General features: G+C 28.0%; 2 protein-coding genes across 4 annotated transcripts; both read left to right on the top strand.

Moving 5' to 3' along the window:
- The first annotated feature begins 12 nt into the window (after positions 1-12).
- phr6-4 ((6-4)-photolyase) lies at positions 13-22,744 on the top strand. Of its 3 annotated transcripts, none has more exons than XM_016057687.5 (12): positions 13-141; positions 5,466-5,716; positions 7,411-7,605; positions 10,131-10,258; positions 14,229-14,383; positions 15,794-15,940; positions 16,118-16,285; positions 17,482-17,622; positions 19,268-19,419; positions 19,496-19,565; positions 20,982-21,105; positions 22,474-22,744. In XM_016057687.5, the coding sequence occupies exons 2-12, from the start codon at positions 5,499-5,501 to the stop codon at positions 22,629-22,631; spliced, it is 1,656 nt and encodes a 551-aa protein (XP_015913173.2). In that variant the 5' UTR covers positions 13-141; positions 5,466-5,498; the 3' UTR covers positions 22,632-22,744. The 3 variants fall into 3 exon arrangements, with proteins under 3 accessions (XP_015913173.2, XP_087015044.1, XP_087015045.1); XM_087158919.1 differs by having other exon boundaries at positions 101-141; positions 7,411-7,611; XM_087158918.1 differs by lacking the exon at positions 15,794-15,940.
- On the top strand, positions 148-3,146 carry mei-9 (DNA repair endonuclease XPF mei-9). The gene has a single exon (XM_016057686.5). The coding sequence runs from the start codon at positions 319-321 to the stop codon at positions 2,839-2,841; it is 2,523 nt and encodes an 840-aa protein (XP_015913172.2). The 5' UTR covers positions 148-318; the 3' UTR covers positions 2,842-3,146.
- Positions 22,745-23,485: the final 741 nt, after the last annotated feature.

The following is a 23,485-nucleotide window of genomic DNA, read 5'->3' as shown; positions in this document are numbered from 1 at the left end:
TAATTATTTTAATTCAAATGCATCAATTCAATTTCAGATTTCATTAATCATAATTGCGATATGAAATATTATAATAACTTAGCTTTTGGCAATGCTGATTAAGTTATGTTATATAACTTCAACTTTGCCTGGCGCCATTACGTAAGTTTATGTTTATATTTACATTTTCTTTTTAAACATGAGATTTTATATATTGAATTGCGCTTATATGTCTTGTTAAATACGATAGTATTGGTGTTTAATATCAGCATTTCTTATTTTTGATGGTGATAATTTTACCTGTTATAATTTCGTCTTTATAATTGCCAACATTCAATAATGGCTCTTCTAGATTATGAAAATCAAATGTATCTTGAATCATTTCACGATGATGCTTTAGTAGTTCTCGCTAAAGGCATTGGAGCAGAAAGATTAGCTGTTAATTTGATAAAAACTTACAATGACCCAGGAAATCTGGTGCTGGTTATCGGTTCAACTTCTGTTGATGAGGAGTTTATAATTGAAAAACTCAAGAGTTTAGGAGAGACTTTGCTTCCAAAAGTTATAACTTCCGATGTGGGCACAAAAGACCGTCGAAACGTTTACATGGAAGGAGGAGTGCTATTTGTATCATCTCGTATCCTTGTTGTAGATATGCTTGTTGATCGTGTACCAATCGATTTTATTACCGGCATCATAGTGCTTCGCGCTCATAAAATTCTGGAGTCTTGTCAAGAAGCCTTTATAGTTCGACTTTATCGTATGAAAAATAACAAAGGATTTATTAAAGCAATATCTTCGAACCCATCTGCTTTTACTCGTGGGTTTGCCCAAGTGCAGCGCGTCATGAGAAATCTATTTGTAAAGCATCTATTTATATGGCCACGATTTCATGCTGTTGTAGCAAGCAGTCTCGAAAGAGCTAAACCTGATGTTATGGAGATGCATGTTCCCATGACCCTGGCCATGACTTCCATTCAAATTTCTTTATTAGATTTGATGAATGTTTGTGTAAAGGAACTGAAGCATATCAACCCATCGCTGGACACAGATGAGTTAACAGTTGAAAACGCCATTGCTAAATCATTTGATAAAATCATAAAGTATCAGCTTGATCCAATTTGGCATCAACTAAATGCAAAGACTAAGAGGTTGATCGCTGACTTAAAATTTTTACGTTCTGTTTTACTGTCAGTTACGCAGCAAGATTGTGTGACGTTTTATAACATGCTCAAGATGATTAAAGAGAACATTACTGTTGGAACACAAATGTCTGATTGGTTGTTCCTAGATGCCTCAGATAGTTTATTCCTGCATGCGAAAGAACGGGTGTTTGGATCTAGTAAGAAAAAAGATTCTTCAAAAACTGAAACTCTCAATTTCGAAGAGAATGCTAAATGGAAACCGTTGTGCGAAGTTTTGAATGAAATAAGTAATGAATGCACTGGTGAGGAAAAACAAATGGTTATCGTAATAGTTAATGATGATTACGTTTCTAAACAACTGATTGATGTTTTAACTATTGGAGGAGAGGAATATTTATACAACAGATTTCAAAGACTATTTCCTAAAATTTGTGCAGAGATGAAATCAAATCGTAAAACTCGTAAGAGGAAACTGAAAGATGACGAACAAACTTTGACTCAGATGATAGGTGAGAAAGATGAAGATGAAGAACAAGAAAGTGCTCTGTCAATTAGTGAATTGGAAAAAAAGTTTCCAAAGTTGTTTATAGAGTTTTATTCAATTAAACATTCAGTTAGTAATCATTTTCGTTTTCAAACTTTGTGCGATCTTCATCATCCTAAGTACATGGTTTTCTACGACGGTGACATGGAGCTTATTCGCAGGATCGAACTTTATCAAGCTTTGAATCCTAAAACGAGAATCAAAGTCTATTTTCTAATCTATTCTGGTTCTTCGGAGGAGCAAAGCTTCTTGACTTCTTTGAGACGAGAGAAAGAAGCATTTGAGTACCTGATAAGAGAAAAAGCATCTTTAGTGTTGCCGGAAGGTATTGATGGTAAATCAAATGACCATCCAGATTTAGTCAGAGGTTCATCTTTAGCCAATGAAACCGTCAATTCTCGAAAAGCTGGCGGACAAATTAGGAAACTGGAAGATCAGAAAGTGATTGTTGACATGCGAGAGTTCAGAAGTGAATTACCGTCCTTAATACATAGGAGAGGTATCGATGTTGTACCCGTGACTTTAGAAGTTGGGGATTATGTATTAACTCCAGATATGGTCGTTGAAAGAAAGAGTGTCAGTGACTTGATTGGCTCTCTCAATAGTGGCAGGCTGTACACACAAGCACAGTCGATGTGTCTGCTGTATAAAAAACCGATCCTGCTCATAGAGTTTGATCAGAATAAGGCATTTTCAATGCAGGGAAAATATTATTTTACCAGTTCTGCCTCTTCTCAAAATGTGATTTCAAAATTGATTTTGCTTACTTGTCACTTTCCTCAACTGCGTATTTTGTGGTGTTCTTCACCATACGCAACTTCGGAGATGTTTGAACTCTTAAAAGTAAAGAGAGAACAACCTGATGAGGAAAAAGCTGCTCTGATGAGAGTGGAAGAGAACGCTAGTGAGCTATCCATTTCGAAGTTTAATCCGATCGGCTACGACTTTATTTCTAAATTGCCCGGCATTAATTCTAAGAATATTTGGCCTATTTTGAATAATGTTTCCAGCATAGCTGATTTAGTTAATTATTCGGAAGAGGATTTTAATAAAAAGTTGGGAAATTCTGTTAATGCAAAAACTCTGTGGAAAAGTATTAATGAGGAAATGGTATCAGATGTTGGAGTTTCTACTAGTAAATTTAAAAAGACTTGGAAATCAAGGAAAACATGATACACTCATGTTGTAAGCTGAATGCATTTACAAACTTTTCTTCTTGTGATAATGTGTTATACAAACATCTACAAATTTTTAATCTTGTTAAATATTTATTATGTTATTTTCGTTCAGTTTGATCAGTATATTTTGTCACGAGTAGAACACTTAATTGAAAGATTTTTTGATTGATTGGTAAAATGAAAGGATTTAGCTATACATAATTTCTAAAATATATTTTGTACATTTGTATTTTAAAGTTGTTTTTTCAGTGTATAAATGGAATTTGTATTACTGTTAGTTTATAAAATTATTTGAATCAATTTTGCTTTCTGTGTTTTTTACTAAAAAATCACAGTTTATATATTTGGACTTTCAAAATTTATTCTCTGTAGAACTTGTATTATATTTACAAACGTGAGCGAGTGGGTTTATGTGTGACCGTGACGTCTAATAGTGCAAATATGAAATTGAAACTATAATTAATAATGAATATGCTATCCTAAATTACAATCCATTTTTTCCCCAAATTGATTAATAATAAGTTGATTTCGCATTTTTATTTTTCCTGGTGTGATTATGAATATATATATTATTGTTTTAAGGAGATATACCAAATATTCATACACTATTTGGTTTTTAGCCTTTTTGCAGAATATTCGGTTAACTGAATGTTAAGTCACATATTCGACAAAGTATTTTATGACAAAGTTTTTTTGTTTTGAAATTTGAATAGATTTAATAAATAATAATCTAAAATCTTATTTTTAACTAAGCATCATTAGAAATAGTGTTTAGACATATTTGTTAATTTCTGAAATTTCTGTGCTTGTTCACGTCTTGCAAACTTATGTTCTGGGAGACAAATGTAAAACCGAAATAGCATTAAAACTACTTGGTACTGAACCACCAGTTTTTGTACTACTGTTTTTTTTTTCTCTCCTTAAATTGTATTCAGGTTAGTCAATTTTGTCGTTTTTTTCAACACTTTTTTTTTTAAGAATTAATTATTGTTTTTCTTCCTATTTTTATTAAAGTGGAGTGTTTCTGATTGTCTTTATTCTTTAATTGTGACTTTTTCCTGTACGGTATATATCGAAAACCGGTCTGGGATTTTCAATGCTTAAGTTTTGTTTTTAGAACTAAGTAGAATTTTTTTTTTTCCGTTTCTCTTTTGCCTTTTTTTATAAACTTTTCTTTTTATTGCTATTTTTATTAGAACACAGTATTTTTTACAAATCATTTCTAACAAACTTTATCGTTACTTTTTTCTAGAAATACTGCAATGTGGAAAAAGTTAAATTGAGATTCTCAGTGTTAAATGTTTCTTTGTTTGATTGAGAATGATCTTTGTTTTTGTCTTTATCTAGCTTTTTATTTTTAAAAATCTTTGTTTTTATTTTTTGCGGCAGTTTTTAAGAGCATTTTCTTGAATAAATAATATTTAAAAAATCATGAATTAAACAAAATTTTCTCAAGTTGAAAGTATTCTACATTCTTCTCTCATCTGCATTGCCTCTATAGATGTGATGCGCTTAATAGTAATTGTATTTCGGGTGTTTTCCGGTTTTTTCCTATTATTCCAGGTCTAGAAATTAGGAGCAGGGCATGTAATTTTTCCGCTTATCTTAAGGCTATTGATTAATGGACTTCTGCTAATCAAAACTTTTAATCCAACCATATTTTCACCAAGTTTCGCTACTTAAAATTTAAATTGTGAAACCTTCTACAAATCATGATAACGAGACGTTTTCATATATGTGATTCTTCTGACATTTTGATTCTTTTGGTTTGTCTGATTTTCGTCGTTTTTAATATTTAAAACTATACTGGAATCTGCTAATATCGCAATTTCAGTATCAAGCATAGATTTTCATAATTACCTGATTTAAAAGATACACATTACAATTTAAAATTCATACATTGCGATTCGTTTTCATGTGATTTAATTCTATATCCCAATTTGTATTTAGGAGTTTTTAGAATCATTATCATGTTCTGTATTCACGAATTTTTAAAATCCAAAATTGCGATTCATATTCATACGTGATTTAAAAGTTAAACATTCCAATTCATATTTACGTAATCTAAAAATCCAATATCATGATTCATATTCATGTGAATTCTTGTAAGAGCTAAGTAGTTTCTTAAATTAGTTACTGTAAATGTGTAAAATCAAAATTTTCGGTGCTCAAGTATTGGGAACATACACTTATCGTAAAATTTTATCATATTAGTGATATGATATATTCTATTAGTATTTTTTTTCTTCATAAAATGACATTTATTTGCAGCTTCTAATGTGTAAAAATTTTGAACTTTGTTTTGAAGATTAGTAATTAATCAACATTCAATCCTGTAGTTACACCACAGGAAAAATATTTAAATCTTACATAGATTTTCAAATGCTCTTCCTATAACGCTTTCAGAAATGAAATAAAAAGTCTACTACTAAAGATATTGTTTTTAGAAGTGTACATTGAAGCTTAATAGATTGATGTTGCATTTCCATTGTATTGTAAACCCTATCTGTTATAAGCTTGTATCGGAAAAGAAAACTTTTTATAAATGTATTTAGTTAGTTATTATTTATATTTGCATTTTTTATATACGATTCTACTAATTAAACATTTATTTTTCAGTTACTAGACATCTAGATATAGTGTGTTTGAGCAATGTCTCATGAAAATGCTATTCATTGGTTTAGAAAATGTCTGAGAATTCATGATAACCCAGCTCTTCTTGAGGCAATAAAAAATAGTAAACACTTTTGGCCAATTTTTATATTAGATCCATGGTTTGTAAAGAACATGAAATGTGGACCTAATCGATGGAGATTCCTTGCTCAATCTTTGCAAGACCTTGATGACTCATTGCGCAAATTTAATTCTAGGTATGTTTTTATATAGTATTTAAATTAAGTTAGTTTCTAGTTAAATAAATATTAATTTTGCAATAGTTAATCAAGAGTTGCAAATCCTCACTAGCAATTGATATTACTACAACTTTTTCTACAATGTGTTTATATATATATATATGATGACGTTGATGACCATTGATTAAGTCACTCAAAATCAATAACGACCGTGCTTATCCTTTAATAATTAACAAAACCTTCACATAAAATTATGTGTCACACAGACTCCTTCTCGAACCACACTGGTTAGTTTAACACTCAAACTTCTTTAAACACGAGTCACACAGACTTTCAACAACTACTCTTCCTTCCCATCGAAAAAGTTCTCACAGTTTTATTAAGGAGAGCGACATCTATCGGTCTTTACTCACACAGAGTTTATTTCGTCTCGTTTGTCACACGTGTATCTATGTATGTATGTATATTCAAAGTTTTATTACTAGAAAATTTATAAGAACAGAAATTTTGGTAAAATTTTAAAGTGAATAGTTTCTATTATTAGTGAAGAAATTTTTTATCTCCTGACATTGTGCTACTTCGTGAAATTGAAGTGACAGTTCCCTATTACCTTTTTCATTGAATAACTTTGGGTAACTGGCTTTTCTGATACAGGAAAGTATGCATCTACAAGCTTTGAAAAAGCAGAGGCTAACACTCAGAGAGATAAACTGGTTTTAGGTAGTGAGCACAAAATAAAAAACGAAAAAATGGAGCACATTTAGTTATAACCAGTGGTATTGTATGGTAGATCTGGATTTCTCAATTATTTTTTAGAAAAGAACAAGGATATTTTATATAATTTTTTTAAAGGTATTTTGTTGCAATTTTATTTTCATTTTTAAAGCATAACAAACTTATAACATCAAAAAAGAGGAGGTAAAAAACTGGTACAGCACATTTATTATCAGTGCTTTAGTTGAGGGAGAGGATGCATAGTTTTGCCTATATTCTAACAATATTTGTTGGGTTTTTAAAGAGGTTGGAAAAGTAATAAGGTGGGCCCTGTGAAATTTTTTTCACAATTTATGTTAAAATTGATTTACGATTCTAATTTTTATCAAACAACCCAATTGTCATGACACTTCTAGCAATCAACAAATCAGATTAGTTTTTAACTTCAATGTAAACGCTAGGAAATTAAATTTTATTTTTTACCAACTCCAACATTTAACTCTCTTCATTTTTCATACATTTTTATGTTTTGTTTGTTTAATTTCATATTTATTGTGATGCTTTTACTTGTTTAAAAAAAATCATTTTTTAACATTAAGGTAATCTAATTTTACATTAAGGGAAAAAAAAAATCTTAATTTTTTTTTTTTTGTGCTCCTCACACTATTGTAATATGATATTTTGCTTTGATGATATTGATAAAATTTTTGGAATTGGAAACCAATTTTTGCATTTCTAACCATTTAAGTTTAGAATGAGGTTATATCTTTTATAGGTTAATAAGTTTTTTATCTAAGTTATATCGTTGATTTTTTTTTTTACTGATTTATTTTTTAATTTATTTCTTCTTTTAAACTATTTTTCTTTTTATTTACGAAAAAGTCTTTTCTATTTGTCTATATAAATACAGGTGAATACTGCATTTGGTTTATTTCTTCATTTTCATTTAAAGCAATTTTTGTAATGAGATTGTTGTTACTTCAATATTAATTTTTTAGACTGTTCGTGATTCGGGGTAAACCTATGGAAGTTTTTCCTCAAATTGTCAAGAAATGGAAAATAAAGCTCCTCACATTTGAAAGTGACACAGAACCTTATGCTAAAGTGAGAGATGAAGAAATACAAACCTTAATGAAGATACTGAAGGTGGAAGTCTGCACATTTTCCACAAATACCATTTATAATCCTGAAAAGTAATTGTATGCCATAAATTAACTTTTCCTAGTTTTTATTAATAAATATTTATTTTTATTTATTTAAGGAGCCCACTTCAATTTTTACTCCTGTTATAGTGGAAAAGATTTCTATCATTTTTTTAATCAATGCATTTTCTATATTTTTTAATTTTATTTATTTATTTCTCTGTTATTTTTAACTGTGAATAAGTTTGAAAGAATATTTATGAAAGTCTTTTATGCATATCATTTCATAGTCTAGAATGTAAGACTGTACATTGACTATTAAATGGCTACATTTCGGTTCCCAGGCTGCAGGCAATGCAACTTAGTGTACAATTAAAACTAATTTGCTTTAACAACTTAGATCGGCATGTTTTTGATGTGTGGCACTGTTTGATAATTTTAATCATGAATAAATCTGTAAAGCTAAAAATAGGGTTCAGATGGGTCAGGGAAAACCTGGAATTGGCAGGGAATTTTATTTTATTTCCAAAAATCAGATAAAGTTGCAATTTTTTTACAAAAACGTGGAATATTCCTATATTATACCTGGAAAATAACCAGCCTTAAAAATGTCAGCAACAGTAATCAGTTATTAAGATTCGAGTTAAATAATTCTGGCATCTATTACTATTATTTGTTGTAAAAATTTCACATTTTAATCAAACTGAAATGTTCCCTTTCGCATTTAATAATATCTTTTTACACAGAATATCTAATATTTCATACTACAAATAAAAGAATCAAAGTTTGCTGATGAAAATATGGTCTCAATTTTCATTAAAATTTACAGGGAATTTTTTTTTTCTGAAATTGAGTGGGTGCCCTGTAAAAACCTTAAGCTACATCTTTTACCAAAAATTAAGTAATATCTTTAATCATGTTAGACAGTTTTATTGTTGTTTTTTTAACTATTACTATTAATTTTTTTACAAAAGCAATGACATAAAATATTTTTTTGTAGTATTTTATTTATGTTACACTGAAGCCGCACAATAGGCTATCGACGACGGTCTAGAAAACATCCCTGAGGATGATCCAAAAACGTGCCAACACAGTTTTGATCCTCTCTGCGCAGGAGATTACTTCTGGATTTTTTGAAAAATTTCTCTTTCTAAAAAATATTATTCAATTATTTTAGAAAATGTGTATATTTCAGCAGAAATGGTGGTGAATTTTTGGAAAGATTTAGACATGGTGTTTTATAATGTTTGATTTTCTAATTCTCGTAAATTTATTTATTTATTTGCAAAAGCAACTCCAAATAGAAACCATAATCACTTTCAATTTTTCTTGGGAAGTGGGAGGCTTATTTTTTTTAAAAAAAAGTAACAAATATTCACTTTTACTTTTTACATTGTATTAGTTGCTTAAAATGTTTAACAAATTATTAGTTTTATCATATTTTGTTGCAAATTGTTTTTATATGTTATCTCAATGGTTTAAACTATTTTCATTATAAAGGAACTTTTATATCTATTTTCATGTCGAAACATTATTTATTTCAGGATAAATAGTTTTTTACTTACGAATGTGTATCTTGTGTATGTGATATAGAGAACAGTGAGAAATTTTTCATATGAGGATGGGAATCCAAATTACTAGTACATACATATCATTCATTATTTTTTTATTTCAAAAATTCAAATCGCTTAAAAATTATGTCATTGCCGCATTTAACATAATTGTTATACCAGCAACTCATATCATAGATGCAATTATTGCATTAGCTATAAAAAAATTTCTTTTCCAGGTCTGCCATTTCAAGAAACTGTTAGATAGGATGGAATTTTCCACTTACTTGAACTTGCACTTAAATTTGGGAAATTATTCATTTACACCTTCATAACTTTAATACATAAAGAAAGATATCAACTATTTGGTTGAAAATTTCTAAATGCATTTAAAAATTAACACTTACGCAATTTTTATTCTATTTAAATTAAATTTTTGAGATTTTGTAAATCGTCAGGGAGATTGTGACTCACACATCCCACATTGCCCTGTGTTATGTTCCTGTATGCAGTGGTCTTAAACTTAATTCTTCTATTTTTAAAAAGTAATGCATGCCGTCTTTAAAATTTTTTCACTGTATTTATTATTATTTAGTCAGCGATTTTTTTTCAAAGCTATCTTAGAGTGCATACTTTCTGAAAAGAAGCACCATAAATAAAAATTATTATTCATTTTTTTAAATTATTGAGAACTGAAATGTTGTTTTGTAAAATTAATGTGAAATAGTTTATTTATTCCTAATTTTCTCATTTACTAAATTATTTGTTTTAAGCAAAATGTCAAATCTGTTCAATTTATGTAATTATATTTTTTACTTCAAAATTATGAGCTTCTTTACAGCTGACAGTTCTTTAAATAAGAAGTTTGAAAATAATTTGTGCATTAAAATGGAATTTAACCATTTTTTTTATAGTTGAATATTTTAAGCAATTTTAATTTTTCATTTAAATGATATTGCTCATTGCATTAGAGATGCTTGTATGACATGTTATACAATAAATTATATTCCTGTTAAATTTTATTAGAATTATTGAATTTAATGGTAAAGTGCCCTTGACGATGCAGGCATATCTAAATATTGTTGACAAGATTGGATTGCCAGCAAAACCAGTTCAGTCTGAAGAAAAAATTATTCTGCTTACATCAGATAAAGGTGATTAATTTTTAATTTTGTTAACTTGTGATTTTCTTCAAATGTTTACTGTTTAATTTATTTTCTTAATAGATAAATCTAGAATAGATGATTTAAGTGAATAAAGCACAAATGACATACAGAAATGGATATACTCTAGTTTTGGTTCTCCAGGCAGGAACCTTCTTTAGTACGTAAATACCAAATGATATTAAAAAAACAAAGAGATGAACACATGCAAAGTGCAGGCCTCGCAGCGCTCCTATATTTCCTATATTTCCTATTAATCTAGAAAAATTGCTATATTTCCTATATTTCCTATTTTTTCCTATATTTTCTGTATTATTTTCCTTAATTTTCCCTTATAATCCTTTCTCAACGTCCGCGCTCCCGATTTGCGCTAGTCTGATGTCAATCATCAAACCACACCTAAAAATTCTTTAACCAATCATCCGTTTGCAATGTCTTAACCCAGCTGCACCAAGTACAAGTAAAAGGGAATCGTCAGCAAGTGAAAGAAATATATGTGAGGTTTGTGGAATAAGATATAGAATAGAAAGGGTGTGAAAAGAAGGAACCCAGAACGGAGCAATATATTTTAGTGTAGTCATGCGGATTCAATAAAGTGATTTTCCTTTTAAAAGTTTTTTTTATTATTTTAATGTAATTAAGTGATTTTTTCTCTTTCTCGAGTTTAATTTCGAAACATATCACGCGACGAACAATCATTACATGAATTACGAATCCGAAATCGTTAGCATTTAAGAGATTTGGTTTTCAAGAACATGATTTACGAATGTCACACTTATGATTTTGGACTATGAATCGCGATTCCTATGTAGGTAACTTACTTAAAAATCATGATTTGCGAAATAATTTGCTAGCTATACTCGTATTATATATAATTCGGTCTTCAAATCGCTATTCATTTTTATGCAATTTAAAAATTCAATTACTTGATTAATATCCAAACAGGTAGAAAAAAAAATGCAATTCATTTTAAAGCATTTATGTTAGTTATTCTGTAGTCTAATTTTAAAGTCCACACAGGTGCAATAAAATGTTTGGGAGTCAAAATTAAACAATTTGCAGCCTACGTAGGTGAAAATAAATAAATTTGAAAATTAATATTATTTCATTTTCATAAATCTTTTTTTATTTTTTTATTTAAAATCAATGTGAAACTGAAGCTTGCATTAAAAATTCTGTTCTGAAATGTAGATAATTTTTTTTCTTAAAAATATTGTTTAACATAATTTTAAAAAAAATAGGGTGTCTGACTTAAAAATATCTGATATGCTTATACAAGTACAGTACAGGACCACTTATTTGGTATCTAGAACATCGGGATAAATTTTGCTTAATTTTCCCGCCGTTTTGAATTATATCGATGTGCGGAAATTCTGATTTTTGAAGTTCAGTGAAAGAAAAAACTTGTGTGTGTGGGGGGGGGGTGTTTTTGAAAGAGAAAACTTCAATATATTTCTTCTGTAACCTTGAAGTTCTTCAGGGATGGAAAGAAACGGTGCTTTTCTGATAAGCTGCCGTCAATCAAACATAAAGGAGCGGTTTTCTGATTTCGCTTACTCTCTGATTTACGAGGAGGAGGGGTATTGCACGTGTATACTAGTGAACATAAGTTTTTTATTTTCTTAATTTGGCAGTTTTACTATCATAATTTATGTATTTTCTTTTATTTTTAAAAACTCTCGCAGTTGATACGATTCTTTTCTATTTTCTTTTATTTTTAAATATGATTTAGTTTTTTTTTTTTTTTTTTTAATGTGTGATTTTTTTTTTTCTTATCTTAATTTGTAAATGTTTTTATTGATTTAAATCTTGTTTTCTTCCGATTTGTTTAACTAAGGAGAACTTTCCTTATTTATTTTTCATTTTTTAAACTATGTTAGTATTTTTCATTGTAATTTGGGTTCGCTGAAACATCGATCTATAATGTTTTTTAGCATATCCCGAAAACAGGCAAATTCAGACATCTGGGATAGCGATGGTCCCGAACATGCCGGGTTCTCTACTGTATTTCATTCTTAATAATTTTAAGTAACCCTTTGTTCTGTTGAGTTTTTCTGAGTTAAAAGAAAAATTTGAAGTTTATTTTTTCTTTTCTTAATTTTGGAGTTTTGCCTTCATAATTTATCTTTTTCTTTCTATTTATGCAGCTTTATTTGTGTTTAATTTTTTAATAGGTAATCTTAACATATTGCAGTTCGGAGGCATGATAATAACATTTTAAATATTCCTATAACTTTCTCATTATTGAACTCTGTAACTAAAGCACATTCAGCATATAAAGAAGATAAAGAAAAAGAAGCTTCCCAAGCTAAGATAGACGCAGAAAAACGATCTCTATCAGAATCGGAACAATTGCGGAAAAAACAAAAGAAAGATGCAAAAGAAAAGTTGCGTGATTTAGAAAATCATGTGAAATCCTTAAAAGATGAATTAAGCCTTTCCCAGAATTTACTGCAGGAGAGTAATGCCTGCCTACAAAAAGCATTAAAAACTAAAGACTTTAATGAAATGAGAATTGCTTCTGCAATCATAGAATCCGCAACTAATCAGGTTAAAATATTAACTGAAAAGCTTGCTGAAACTAATAAAAAAATAATAATTCTACGTATATGTATTGATTCTAACTGAGTTGTTCACTCTTAGTATATTCTAGTGTATTATATTCGTATTTGTATAACTTTGTTCTAAATTTTAATTCCAGTTGCACTTATTATTTTCGATTGTATATATTGTTTCGATTATGTTCATGTGTTGCAAAGATGGGGAGTTAAATTTTCATATAATATTAATTAGTGTTACCAACATAATTACTAATAAACTTTTTTTCTTAACTCTAATGCTGTGTATTAATAAACTTAATTGTTTTTATTCAGATTTTCTATTTGAAACCTTTTGCTGGTCCTCAAAAAATTTTAAAAATATAATTACTTTATTAATTATTCTTTTATAAATGCATAACATTATATTCTGATATAAGTCTACGGTTTATTCAAATATATTAAGAAATATATTCCAACCTACTCCTGGACAAGAAAGCTAAAATTTGTCTACAATCAGTGTTCTTTTTTTCTCCAGTTAGATTATCTAATAAAACATTTAGTTTTAAAGCCAAGATAGGGTTTTGTAGAAATGTTTTTTCATAACATTAGTTTTGAATAACACATAAATAAAAGTTGTACATGTTCTATGCAAATTTTGTATATTTTTTAAACAAAATATTAGGGATTCTTATACATATTATTTTCAAAACATTCCTATAAAATTCCTATAATTTCTTAAATGAATTCCTATATTTCCTATTATATTTTTGCTCTGAGTCACTTCTAGGCCTGAAAGTGGTTTAAATAACCAGGATAGAAATTTGCCTCTGTGGAGGACTTTTTGATGGAACTAACCAGCATTTGCATTACATGATGAGGAAAACCATGAAAACCTTCCATGATTAGCCTCGCGGCAAGGAGACTCTGACCTATGATCCGTTTACCACTGAAGATATTTTATGTTAGCCCTGTGGTCATGTTGAGCTGAGAGAAGAGTTTGTATCAAATAGTCATAGCAGGATTCAAATCTAAGCTATCTCATTGGGAGGCGAACACTTAAGGAGCACTCTATCCTCTGAGCCACAACAGCTCAGCTATAATATTATGAAATTAGTTATGTTAAATTTTGATTGAATTACAGATGCCCCCGCATTGAATGTTCCTCCTGTTTCCTGTATTTGCCCTCTGGGGCACTGATAATTTAACCCATATTAGAGATACTTAAATTATTTTAAGTGAATTGTTTAATATCATTTCATAACTAAACTTTTTTTTCTTCATTTAAGATCTCCATAAAATTAAATTATTTTGTAGTATTATTAAAAAAGACCTTTTAGAACACTAAATATACAACTGCATTTCATAGTTTTATTTAAACATTATTATTCACATTTTTTAACATTATTATCATTCATTTATAGAAAGATGCTCACCTCTTGAAGATATTAGTGATTCAAAGTATGATGTTCCAACCTTAGAGGAATTGGGAGTTAAAGTCAATGATTTATACCCCTGCTTATACCCAGGAGGAGAGACAGAAGCTTTGAAACGCCTTGAACGCTCTCTCTCAAATGAGGTAGAAACATTAAAGATTCTTGTTTATAAATGTTTATTGTTCCCAATAATTTTGGAGAATTTCTTGAGCAAGAATGTGTCATAAAACAAAATAATTCAGACTTTTTTTTTAGAAAATCTCCTGAGAAAGAGAACATAACAAAATGAGTCAATTTTTAAAACAAAGTCAAAAGTTAACAAAATAAGTATAACTTCTTTCAAAATACGCATTTTACTAAGTTTTTTTATTGATATCAGAGTAAAATAAAAAATATACTTTATACATTTTTACATTGAAAATCTTTTCTAGTATTAGCTTTTAAAATGATTTTACATTCTGTTATTAAAATAATATTAGTTTTACTATATAAATATGAATAATTGAATTTTCTATTTGTTAAAACTTCAATAACATGATATTAATTTTGGTCCTGGTTTGATTAATTAAATTTCCAATTTGTACTATATATCATCATTTTCATTAAAGTAACTTTGAGAAAGAAGGAAAATGAATTCAGAATTATTCGTAACAACCATATTAACATGTAGTTTAAAGCTTTCTGCGCATAAAACTATTCTGATTATAAAAATTTAAGATATCTTTCACAGCATGAAACTATTGTTTTATCTTTTGAGCAACAGTTTTAACTTTTTTGAACCTTTAAACTGTAGTAGCTTTTTGGAGAGCAAGGAAAACAAAAAAGTGGATACTTCTTCTTCAATGAATAAGTACTGCATAACTAAGAAAATTCTGCTCAATTTGGCTATGAATTATAACACTTGATTAGTAAATGGGCATTTCTCAGGTTGCAGTAAATATTTTTGTTTTTGAAAAAAAGTCATAACTCTTATTGTTTTTATTAATGTTTTTTTTTAATAAATGCAATTATCCAAGTCTATTATCGCGAGAAAAAATTAATAGCCGAAAATGATTGTAATCAATTTAGCTATATTCTTTGTTGCATTTTCAATGTGATTGCTATTAATATTTAGCAACACTTTGTGATACTAACACCCCTAGAAGAGGTATTTCGGTAGCTATCATGAACAATAGTTTTTCCACATCCCAAATAAGCTAAGCTATTAAGAGTAAACTATAAGAGTAAACTATAAGCGGTAGAGCTATTAAGAGTAAACTATATCAAATAAAATCTAATTTAATGTTCATTTTAATTTTAGTCTCAAATCTTTTCATAAATCATTCAACAATTTTGACCCTAATGCAGCAATTTATAACTAAAGTTTAAGCCTTTATAAAATCAGTACTTTAGAAATACATTGTAGAATTTTTTTTTTTTTATTGTTGATTTATAATGAATTTTTTTATTAGGAAATTAAATAATTAACATCTAATTATTATAATATAATTTGTTATAATAAATGGTATTCATACTTTTTGTAATTTTTTACAAAATTGTTTTTTAACTTTTAGCAATATGTTTGCAAATTTTCAAAGCCAGATACTTTTCCTAATTCTATCAAACCAAGTACAACAGTTTTGAGCCCTTATGTAAAATTTGGATGCTTATCTGCTCGGACATTTTACTACAAAATCAGAGACGTTTATCTTAAAACTAAGGTTAGTATTTATGTGTACTGTTGATATTGAATTTTATTTAATCCAAAATAATAAAAAAAAAATTAATTTTATAACTTAAAATGTAACTAACTGCTAAGTTTTAAAAATGATTTGCTTATTTAATAAAAAGTGTATTTATTATTAAGCTGGTATGATTAAATTCGTTTTTTATTTTAGTCTGGATATACCAAACCTCCAGTTTCTCTACATGGCCAATTATTTTGGAGGGAGTTTTTTTATACTGTGGGATCGGTAACACCTCATTTTGATCAAATGATTGAAAATTCTGTTTGTAGACAAATACCTTGGATGGAAAATAAGGAACACCTTGAAGCTTGGGCACATGTAGGTATCATTTTGTTTTAACAATTTTTATTTGACTAGTTAACATTTTTATTTAGTTTAATGTATTTATTCAGTTCTTGTTATGAATGTTCAATGAAAAGAGATTTGACACTTTAATTATTAGGCTTTGCTTTTTTTTCAGATTTTGAACCCATTAACAATGTGCTTATTTTTTTTATATTGTTAATATGGTTATATATTATAATTTTTTTTAAACTTTAGAATGTAAAGAAACAAAAACTGACAATGCTTTAATTTAAAATCTATAACAATAAACTTTTAAACAATTTCAGAATATTAAATTAAATTTTTCTTTTTAATGAATCGAATATATATATATATATATCTAAAATTACAAGTCAAATCATTGTAAAAATATTTTTAAATTTCATAAAACTTCCATTAGATGTAGTAGATGCCTTCGACTGACTGTTATTTTGTATTTTAAATTTTCTAGAATTAGTAGTATCTCAAAATTTTGTCAATATGACTTGGCAGTTTCAACTCCCTTTCTATCCAGTCCTTGACACTTCATGTAAATCAGGAAAAAAAAGAGGTAGTCTACCTTATGATGATGATTCTTTATATAAAAAATTTTTTACAGTAAAATTTTTTTTAAGAAAATTACAAAAATTTTTTTAAAAAAATCACAAAATACAAAATTATCCAAATTCTTTTTATCAACATTCCGATGAGATTATATTGACTTATTTTTCAGAAATGATAGTCATTGCATCGATTATGGTTCACTGCCTTCTTGTTTTGCAAAGAATCCTTAGGTAACGTCAGTAGGAATAATGGGTAGGATAAAGTAAAGAGTCAAAGTCAGTCATTCAATTTATGGATTTAACCCTTAATCATCAAACTAAAGTCAGTTGAATATACTTTCTTTCTTGCACAGAAAACTATTTTTTTTCTTCAAAAAAGGGTAATTTTTGTTTGAAAAATTCCCTAATTTGCAAATCAATTAAAGAAGATCCCAATTGGAGAATAATATTTTTCCTGCAATCAGCTAATTGTCTCTTACTTAAAATTGTCTGTGATTAATCTTCAATGCTGAATATGTGTATAGAACACATTTTGTTGCTCATCTCTGCTCAATAGTTAAATATTTTAAATAATTAAACTAAAGTAAGTTCAATAGGAATATTTTTTCTTAATTTTTTTGTAGGGTAATATTTAACTTCCCTTTTCAGGGGCGTACAGGTTACCCTTTTATTGATGCTATCATGACTCAGTTGAGACAAGAAGGCTGGGTTCATCACTTAGCCAGGCATGCAGTTGCTTGTTTCTTGACTCGGGGAGATTTATGGATTTCCTGGGAACATGGGATGAAGGTATTGTAATTATTGCATTTTTTCATATATTTCTGCTTAATATACAATCAAACTCTTTTGTAATGAGAACGTAGGAAGAGTGGCAATTTACTCAATGAATCAGAGTGCTGGCTATATACAGAGATGATTGTGCGCCGGAGAAAGTCTAGATTTTTTCGAAAACCACAATCCGGAAGTTTCCAGAAATCCAAGGTCAAGAAGTTTCAAGAAATCATTGATCACATTTACATATAAAAATTCTTGTATATTTTATTTAAAAATATTAGAACTAGAATTTATACTTGGGATTCATTCTTCTTCTCTTTCATTTGTTAATATTTTTTCTGGTAGAATAATAAATGAAATTAGAGATCAAAGTAAACTTATAAATAATTATTCATTTAAATTATGCTGCATATAATTTATTTAGAATTTCATGTTGTGAAAATATCAATGATTGAAATTATTATAAAGACATAAATTTTTTGAAATGCGTCATTAATGATTTTACTCAAGAAATTTTCAGGATTTTTTAGTTGGGCTTACAATCACCCTTGTATATGCTAGTCTGCCAAATTAATCAAAAATAATAGCTCAAGAATGAACTTAAAATGTTTAAAAATAGTTTACATTTTATCTTTTTTTAATTTATATTAAAAGGGAAGAAAATTTCAACTTTTTTCAAATTAAATTAGCTTTTTTCATCAGCAATTGCTCTTTGTAAAAGCTCTTATGTGTTGATAACTATGTGAGATATTAAAGATAAATGTGATGTAAAATACAGTCAATGATTTCCATAGCAACATCTTATGGTGGTCATTTCAATGAACACAATTTCTTATTCTTCATCTATATAAATTTATTTGATTCCCCTTCATTGCTAATCTGGCTGTTAATTTATCTAATCATAAATTCATCTGTTGTTGCTTCATTGCACATCTGGCTGTTTAGCACTTTGAAAGATAGATAAGAGACAAAAGCAGATTTTTGAACTAAAGGGGAGAAAAGAATGATTTAAACTCTTTTAAGAGGGAATAAAATGTTCACTAACAATTAGATACTTTTTTTTGAAGTTTATGCTAAGCTAAATGCTCCGTTAAATCCAATTAACCCCTTAACGATCGGTTGAATGTTTAGTGGATGATTTGATTCTATTTGTCTTGAGAATCCAAATTCTTCTGATTTGTGTTTTAGTTTCTGGAAATTTTTGAGAGTGTAATTAATTTATTTTTAAATATCATAAAGCATAGAAACATTGACAAAAATAATAAATAACTAAATAAGGTTAAAAAAAACAGTAATTATGATTAAGCTAGTTGCATTTAGTTGTTTTGGTGGTAGAATTTATATAAATAGCTTTCTAAAATGATTATTAAAAAGCTCACAAAATTTAAATTTAATTGATAATTTTTCTGGTTAATAAATATTTTTAACCATTTGGTAAAACCTAAAGAATTAGTTTTTTGTATAATATTACATACCAAAAAATTCTACAACTCTGTCATGATACCAAGTTATATTATTTCTCCAAGTATGGTAACAAACAGACTAAAATATTAGTCATGGAAAGTGGGAGTTGAGTGCAGTTATATTTTCTCTGCTGACCCCATAAAAAGTTTCTTTAATTTTAATATCAGAACATTGAATGATGTGCATCACATTGCAGGTTTTTGAAGAACTGCTTTTAGATGCAGACTGGAGTTTGAATGCAGGAAATTGGATGTGGCTTTCAGCTAGTGCCTTTTTTCACCAATATTATCGTGTTTATAGTCCCATCGCCTTTGGTAAGAAGACTGATAAAAATGGAGATTACATAAGGTAATGAAATATTATAAAGAAGCGAAACCAGACATCAATTATGTTTATGTATAACAATTGTTTATTCTTTTAATAGGAAGTATGTACCAATCTTGAAACGATTTCCACCAGAGTATATCTATGAACCTTGGAAAGCCCCAAAGAAGGTAACTAGTTTAGAAAGATTAAAAGATAATTAATTTAATATTTTTTGAAGCTCTTTCACCAAGGAAAATAAAAAAGTCACAGTTTAAGTGCCTTACACTTGAAGCAAAACTATAATTTTAAATGGTATATACTATTTTGTTGTGAAGAATTTTCTGTGTTTTAGAATGGACGAATAACTTAAATATCTTAAAAGTTATTCAACTTTTTTAAAAATTGCCAATTTGGCGACATCTTTCCTCCTAGATGAAAATTATCGAAATCAATCCCCTATTCTCATTTTTTGTAACCTTTAATGAGTCCAGATAATGCAACATTGGAATAAGTTTTTAAATATAAAAAAATTAGACCACAAGCCCTTTTCATTTTCTCAAATAGGTTTTCTTCATATTGACATTTTTCGCCATTTTCGGTATAAACTTAAAGAGCACTGGCCGGTTAAACTTGATCTAAAAGTCATGAGTAACTGTTGCAAACTTTTATGAGAAATGTAAGACTCACATTTGGGTTCAAAGTTGAAATTAGTCTCAACTTTTCAACTGAAAAATCGTTTTTAAAATTGCTTGTGTTTTAAAAAGGCCTTTCCAAATATATATCAATACTTTTGCATTATATTAAAAAAAAGTATTTTTACTAAAAATAATATGTTTCAGTTATTTGCAATAAAATATGGAATAACTTAAAAAACCTCAAATCTTGCTATAATTCTGTAATAAATGAAAGTATTTTACAATAAGTGATTAAAAATTCAGGCATTAAAATACTTTAAATTTTGACTTGTCATTAATGACTTTATGATGAAAGAGAAAAGAAACTGCTACATGAAAGAATTAAAAAATAACCTGCACATTTTGGAAAAAAATTATTATTATCTAGCATATTTTTTATTGAAATAAATTTGAAACATATATCACATTCATAATTTTAATTTAAATGTTGTTTTTTTTAAAAGTTAGTAAAATTTTAGTAATTTTGAAATTGTTATGCAAATAAAGCATTCTACATTTCTAAGAGATATAAGAGAGTTGAGATTAATAAATTCAAGTTTTACATTGAAGACTTGATTATTCTAGTAGTATTTAATACCATGGAAATTAAATTTAAAGTTGCATACATTTAGACAAAAAAAGCACGATTAAATCAACTGAAATTTTACAAACCAATAATTTTTTTTAATAAACTATTTTTAGCAGATTTACTTGCCTTTTTTTGAGAGCTTAATTTTATATGCATTTCTTTGAAATTAAATATTAAAAATATATTTGGTTATTATTAATATTGATTGATTTAGTGTTATTAATATTTAATTTCTACTAAACTTCTTAAAGTTAAGACATTGATTATAAAATCTTTAATTTATCGATAAATCTTTCAACATCATTGCATTTAACATTGTAATTTTATTAATCATTTTCCAGCTTCAAGAGCAGTTGGGCTGCGTTATTGGTAAAGATTACCCCTCCCCCATTGTAGATCATGATAAAGCCAGAGTTGAAAACCTAAGGCGAATGGATGCCGTTTACAAATCTGCAAAAGAATCAGGTTTTAGAGCAATCTTTTTTTATTTCTTATTTATTTTATCTATTAAATTTTTTGTGAATATTCTTAGTTATGAATTTTTTTTCTATGTAGTTTTTTAGAACATTTGTACTACATTGATTTTATATACAACAAATAACTGAAATGTTTGATGTAAAGGCAGGTTATTGCTCAAAGATTTAAACTGAAAAACTGTGTAAGAAATATAAATTGAAAAACTAGGTGTGGTCAGTTTTTGTGCTAGGTTTTGGTGCTATTAAAATGGACAATCATCAAAGACAAATCAAAAAGTCCATTATCAGCCAAGGTGCGATGATTTAAATCAAAAGAATTTATTAAAATCAGGAATTTTTAATCTTTAAAAAAAAACATTAAAATTAAAAGGCAATGATGGATGTCTTGCTTTTTGAAATATATCATTAATAAAAAAAAAAACTCTTTAATGTATTAAATAGTTCAAAATATATTTAACAAATTTTTTAAGATTTTATTAATTGTAAATTTTAATTATTCAACTTAATGTCTCAAAAACATATTTTTAAAGTGTAAAACATTTTACTGAATCATGGCCTTACAGAAAGTTTAATGAATAAATATGCTACAATTTTTCTTTTATATTTTTCAATGATAAATCTATTTTTGCATTGAACAAACATTGTTACGAATGCTAATTATTAGAGCCTGTATTTTGATGACATAAAAAATCCTTAAAAAAGAAAACATTAAAAATTTTTATTAAAATAAAAATATTTTCTTGTAATTAATGAAGAATTTCTTTCCTAAAATTTCATACGTCCATATTAAGATATAATTTTCCTTAAAGTTCAGAATTAATTGTAAATAGAAAAAAAAAGAATAAAAGTCAACTGCCTATGAAACGTCTAGACATACATATTCCTCTTCACTCCAAATTGGAACACAGGGCTTCTATCATTGTTCTCCGTCTCACTCTGTTTGTAGCCAAATTTTTTGCCTCTCTCTATGTCTTTCCTATTGTTTTTGATTCACTTACAATTGTTCTGAGCCAAGTATTTTTTTAGATCTTCCTCTTTTTCTATTACCCTGGGTTTTAAGGTGTATATTCAGCTAAAAAAATGGCGATTAACAAACGAATTTTTAATCACCATTTTTTTTTGTATTTTGTCACTTAAAGTAAAAATTGTTTTTAAATTTTTACAACTAAATACATAAATGCATTATCACAAATCGTGGTTACTTCAAAACATATTAAATTGGTGTGCAATTATTCAGGGTTTTCAGGAGTTATTAGATCAATCTTTGAAAACAATACCTCTGCTTTGCATTTTTTTATTCTTTTGATGTCTCTTCTAAAAAATTTTTAAAAAATAAAATATTTTAATTATGTTTCAGGTGGGAAAAAATCTGCCTCTCCAAAAAAATCTCAAAAACAATCTCCAAAAGCAAGCTCTTCTCATCAAACTTCTGCCTTATCTTCTACACCTAAAAGCACTAAAAGAGCTAACTCTCAGCAACAAAATAAAATCACTAAATTTCTGAAACTACAGTAAATCAAAAATTTCATTTCTGCTTCAAATGGTTGTTTTTTTATCATCTTTATGTTTTTATTGTACAGGTTGTTTAATGTGATATTTTTGGCATCTAATAAAGTTATTATTACTAACTGCTTGTCATCTTACTCAGAAACTTTTCTTATTTGAAGTAGAAGCATCCTCTGCATTTTAAAGTGTTAGCTTAGTTATTTTCATACTTTTTAACACATCACGTCACCCAACCGTTACCAAGCTCTAAGCCCATTTTGTGGATATTTCTTTTATTGCTCCTGATAGGTATGCAAAGTAAACTTAGCCTCAACCAAATGACATTCACAACGCCTGACCTGGTACCTCTCACCTAATTTTTATGCTACAACCAATGAGAGGACTATCTGCCTCGGCAAGTTTAGTTGTTGTGTATTCACGGCAATTGTTTAGATAGTTGCCGTGATTGCAGTCAGATCTCTTATAGCGACATGAGTAACGCCATAACATACACTTATCTAAATATTAGCGTTTTATTTTCATATTCTATAATTAAAGTTATTACTTAAAATGCTCTGGACCATATAATAAGTCATGTTATTCAAATTCTTAAGAGTATTTATGGTTAAAAAACGCAATGGTTCCCTAGTAAGAAATAAGGGAATGCTGTGTAATGTGGTGTTATCTTGTAAAACTTTTAAAGTATTTATCTAGAAACAATAGGAAACAGTTAGGAATAAAAATATCACCTTTGAAAAGTATGGCTTATTACTAACCCTATATTACTCAATTTTTCTTCCTTTTACATACTCAGCTTTTTACTTTTGATTGTATTAACTAATTTTCTTCATTGAGAATACATCCTTTTTGGATTATTCTATTAA

Source organism: Parasteatoda tepidariorum, chromosome 3 (assembly GCF_982258835.1).
Source record: "Parasteatoda tepidariorum strain Cologne lab strain chromosome 3, Ptep-v5.0, whole genome shotgun sequence".
In the NCBI taxonomy this organism is placed as follows: domain Eukaryota; kingdom Metazoa; phylum Arthropoda; class Arachnida; order Araneae; family Theridiidae; genus Parasteatoda; species Parasteatoda tepidariorum.
This window is presented reverse-complemented; position numbering and strand designations above follow the sequence as displayed.

What these genes read in the sequence shown, in the direction of transcription:
- mei-9 (XM_016057686.5), top strand. Translation starts at nt 319, where the DNA reads ATGGCTCTTCTAGATTATGAAAATCAAATGTATCTTGAATCATTTCAC.
- phr6-4 (XM_016057687.5), top strand. Translation starts at nt 5,499, where the DNA reads ATGTCTCATGAAAATGCTATTCATTGGTTTAGAAAATGTCTGAGAATT. An exon ending in CCTGGGAACATGGGATGAAG is followed by an intron (nt 17,623 to 19,267) that starts GTATTGTAATTA and finishes ATCACATTGCAG; the next exon opens with GTTTTTGAAGAACTGCTTTT. An exon ending in CTTGGAAAGCCCCAAAGAAG is followed by an intron (nt 19,566 to 20,981) that starts GTAACTAGTTTA and finishes ATCATTTTCCAG; the next exon opens with CTTCAAGAGCAGTTGGGCTG.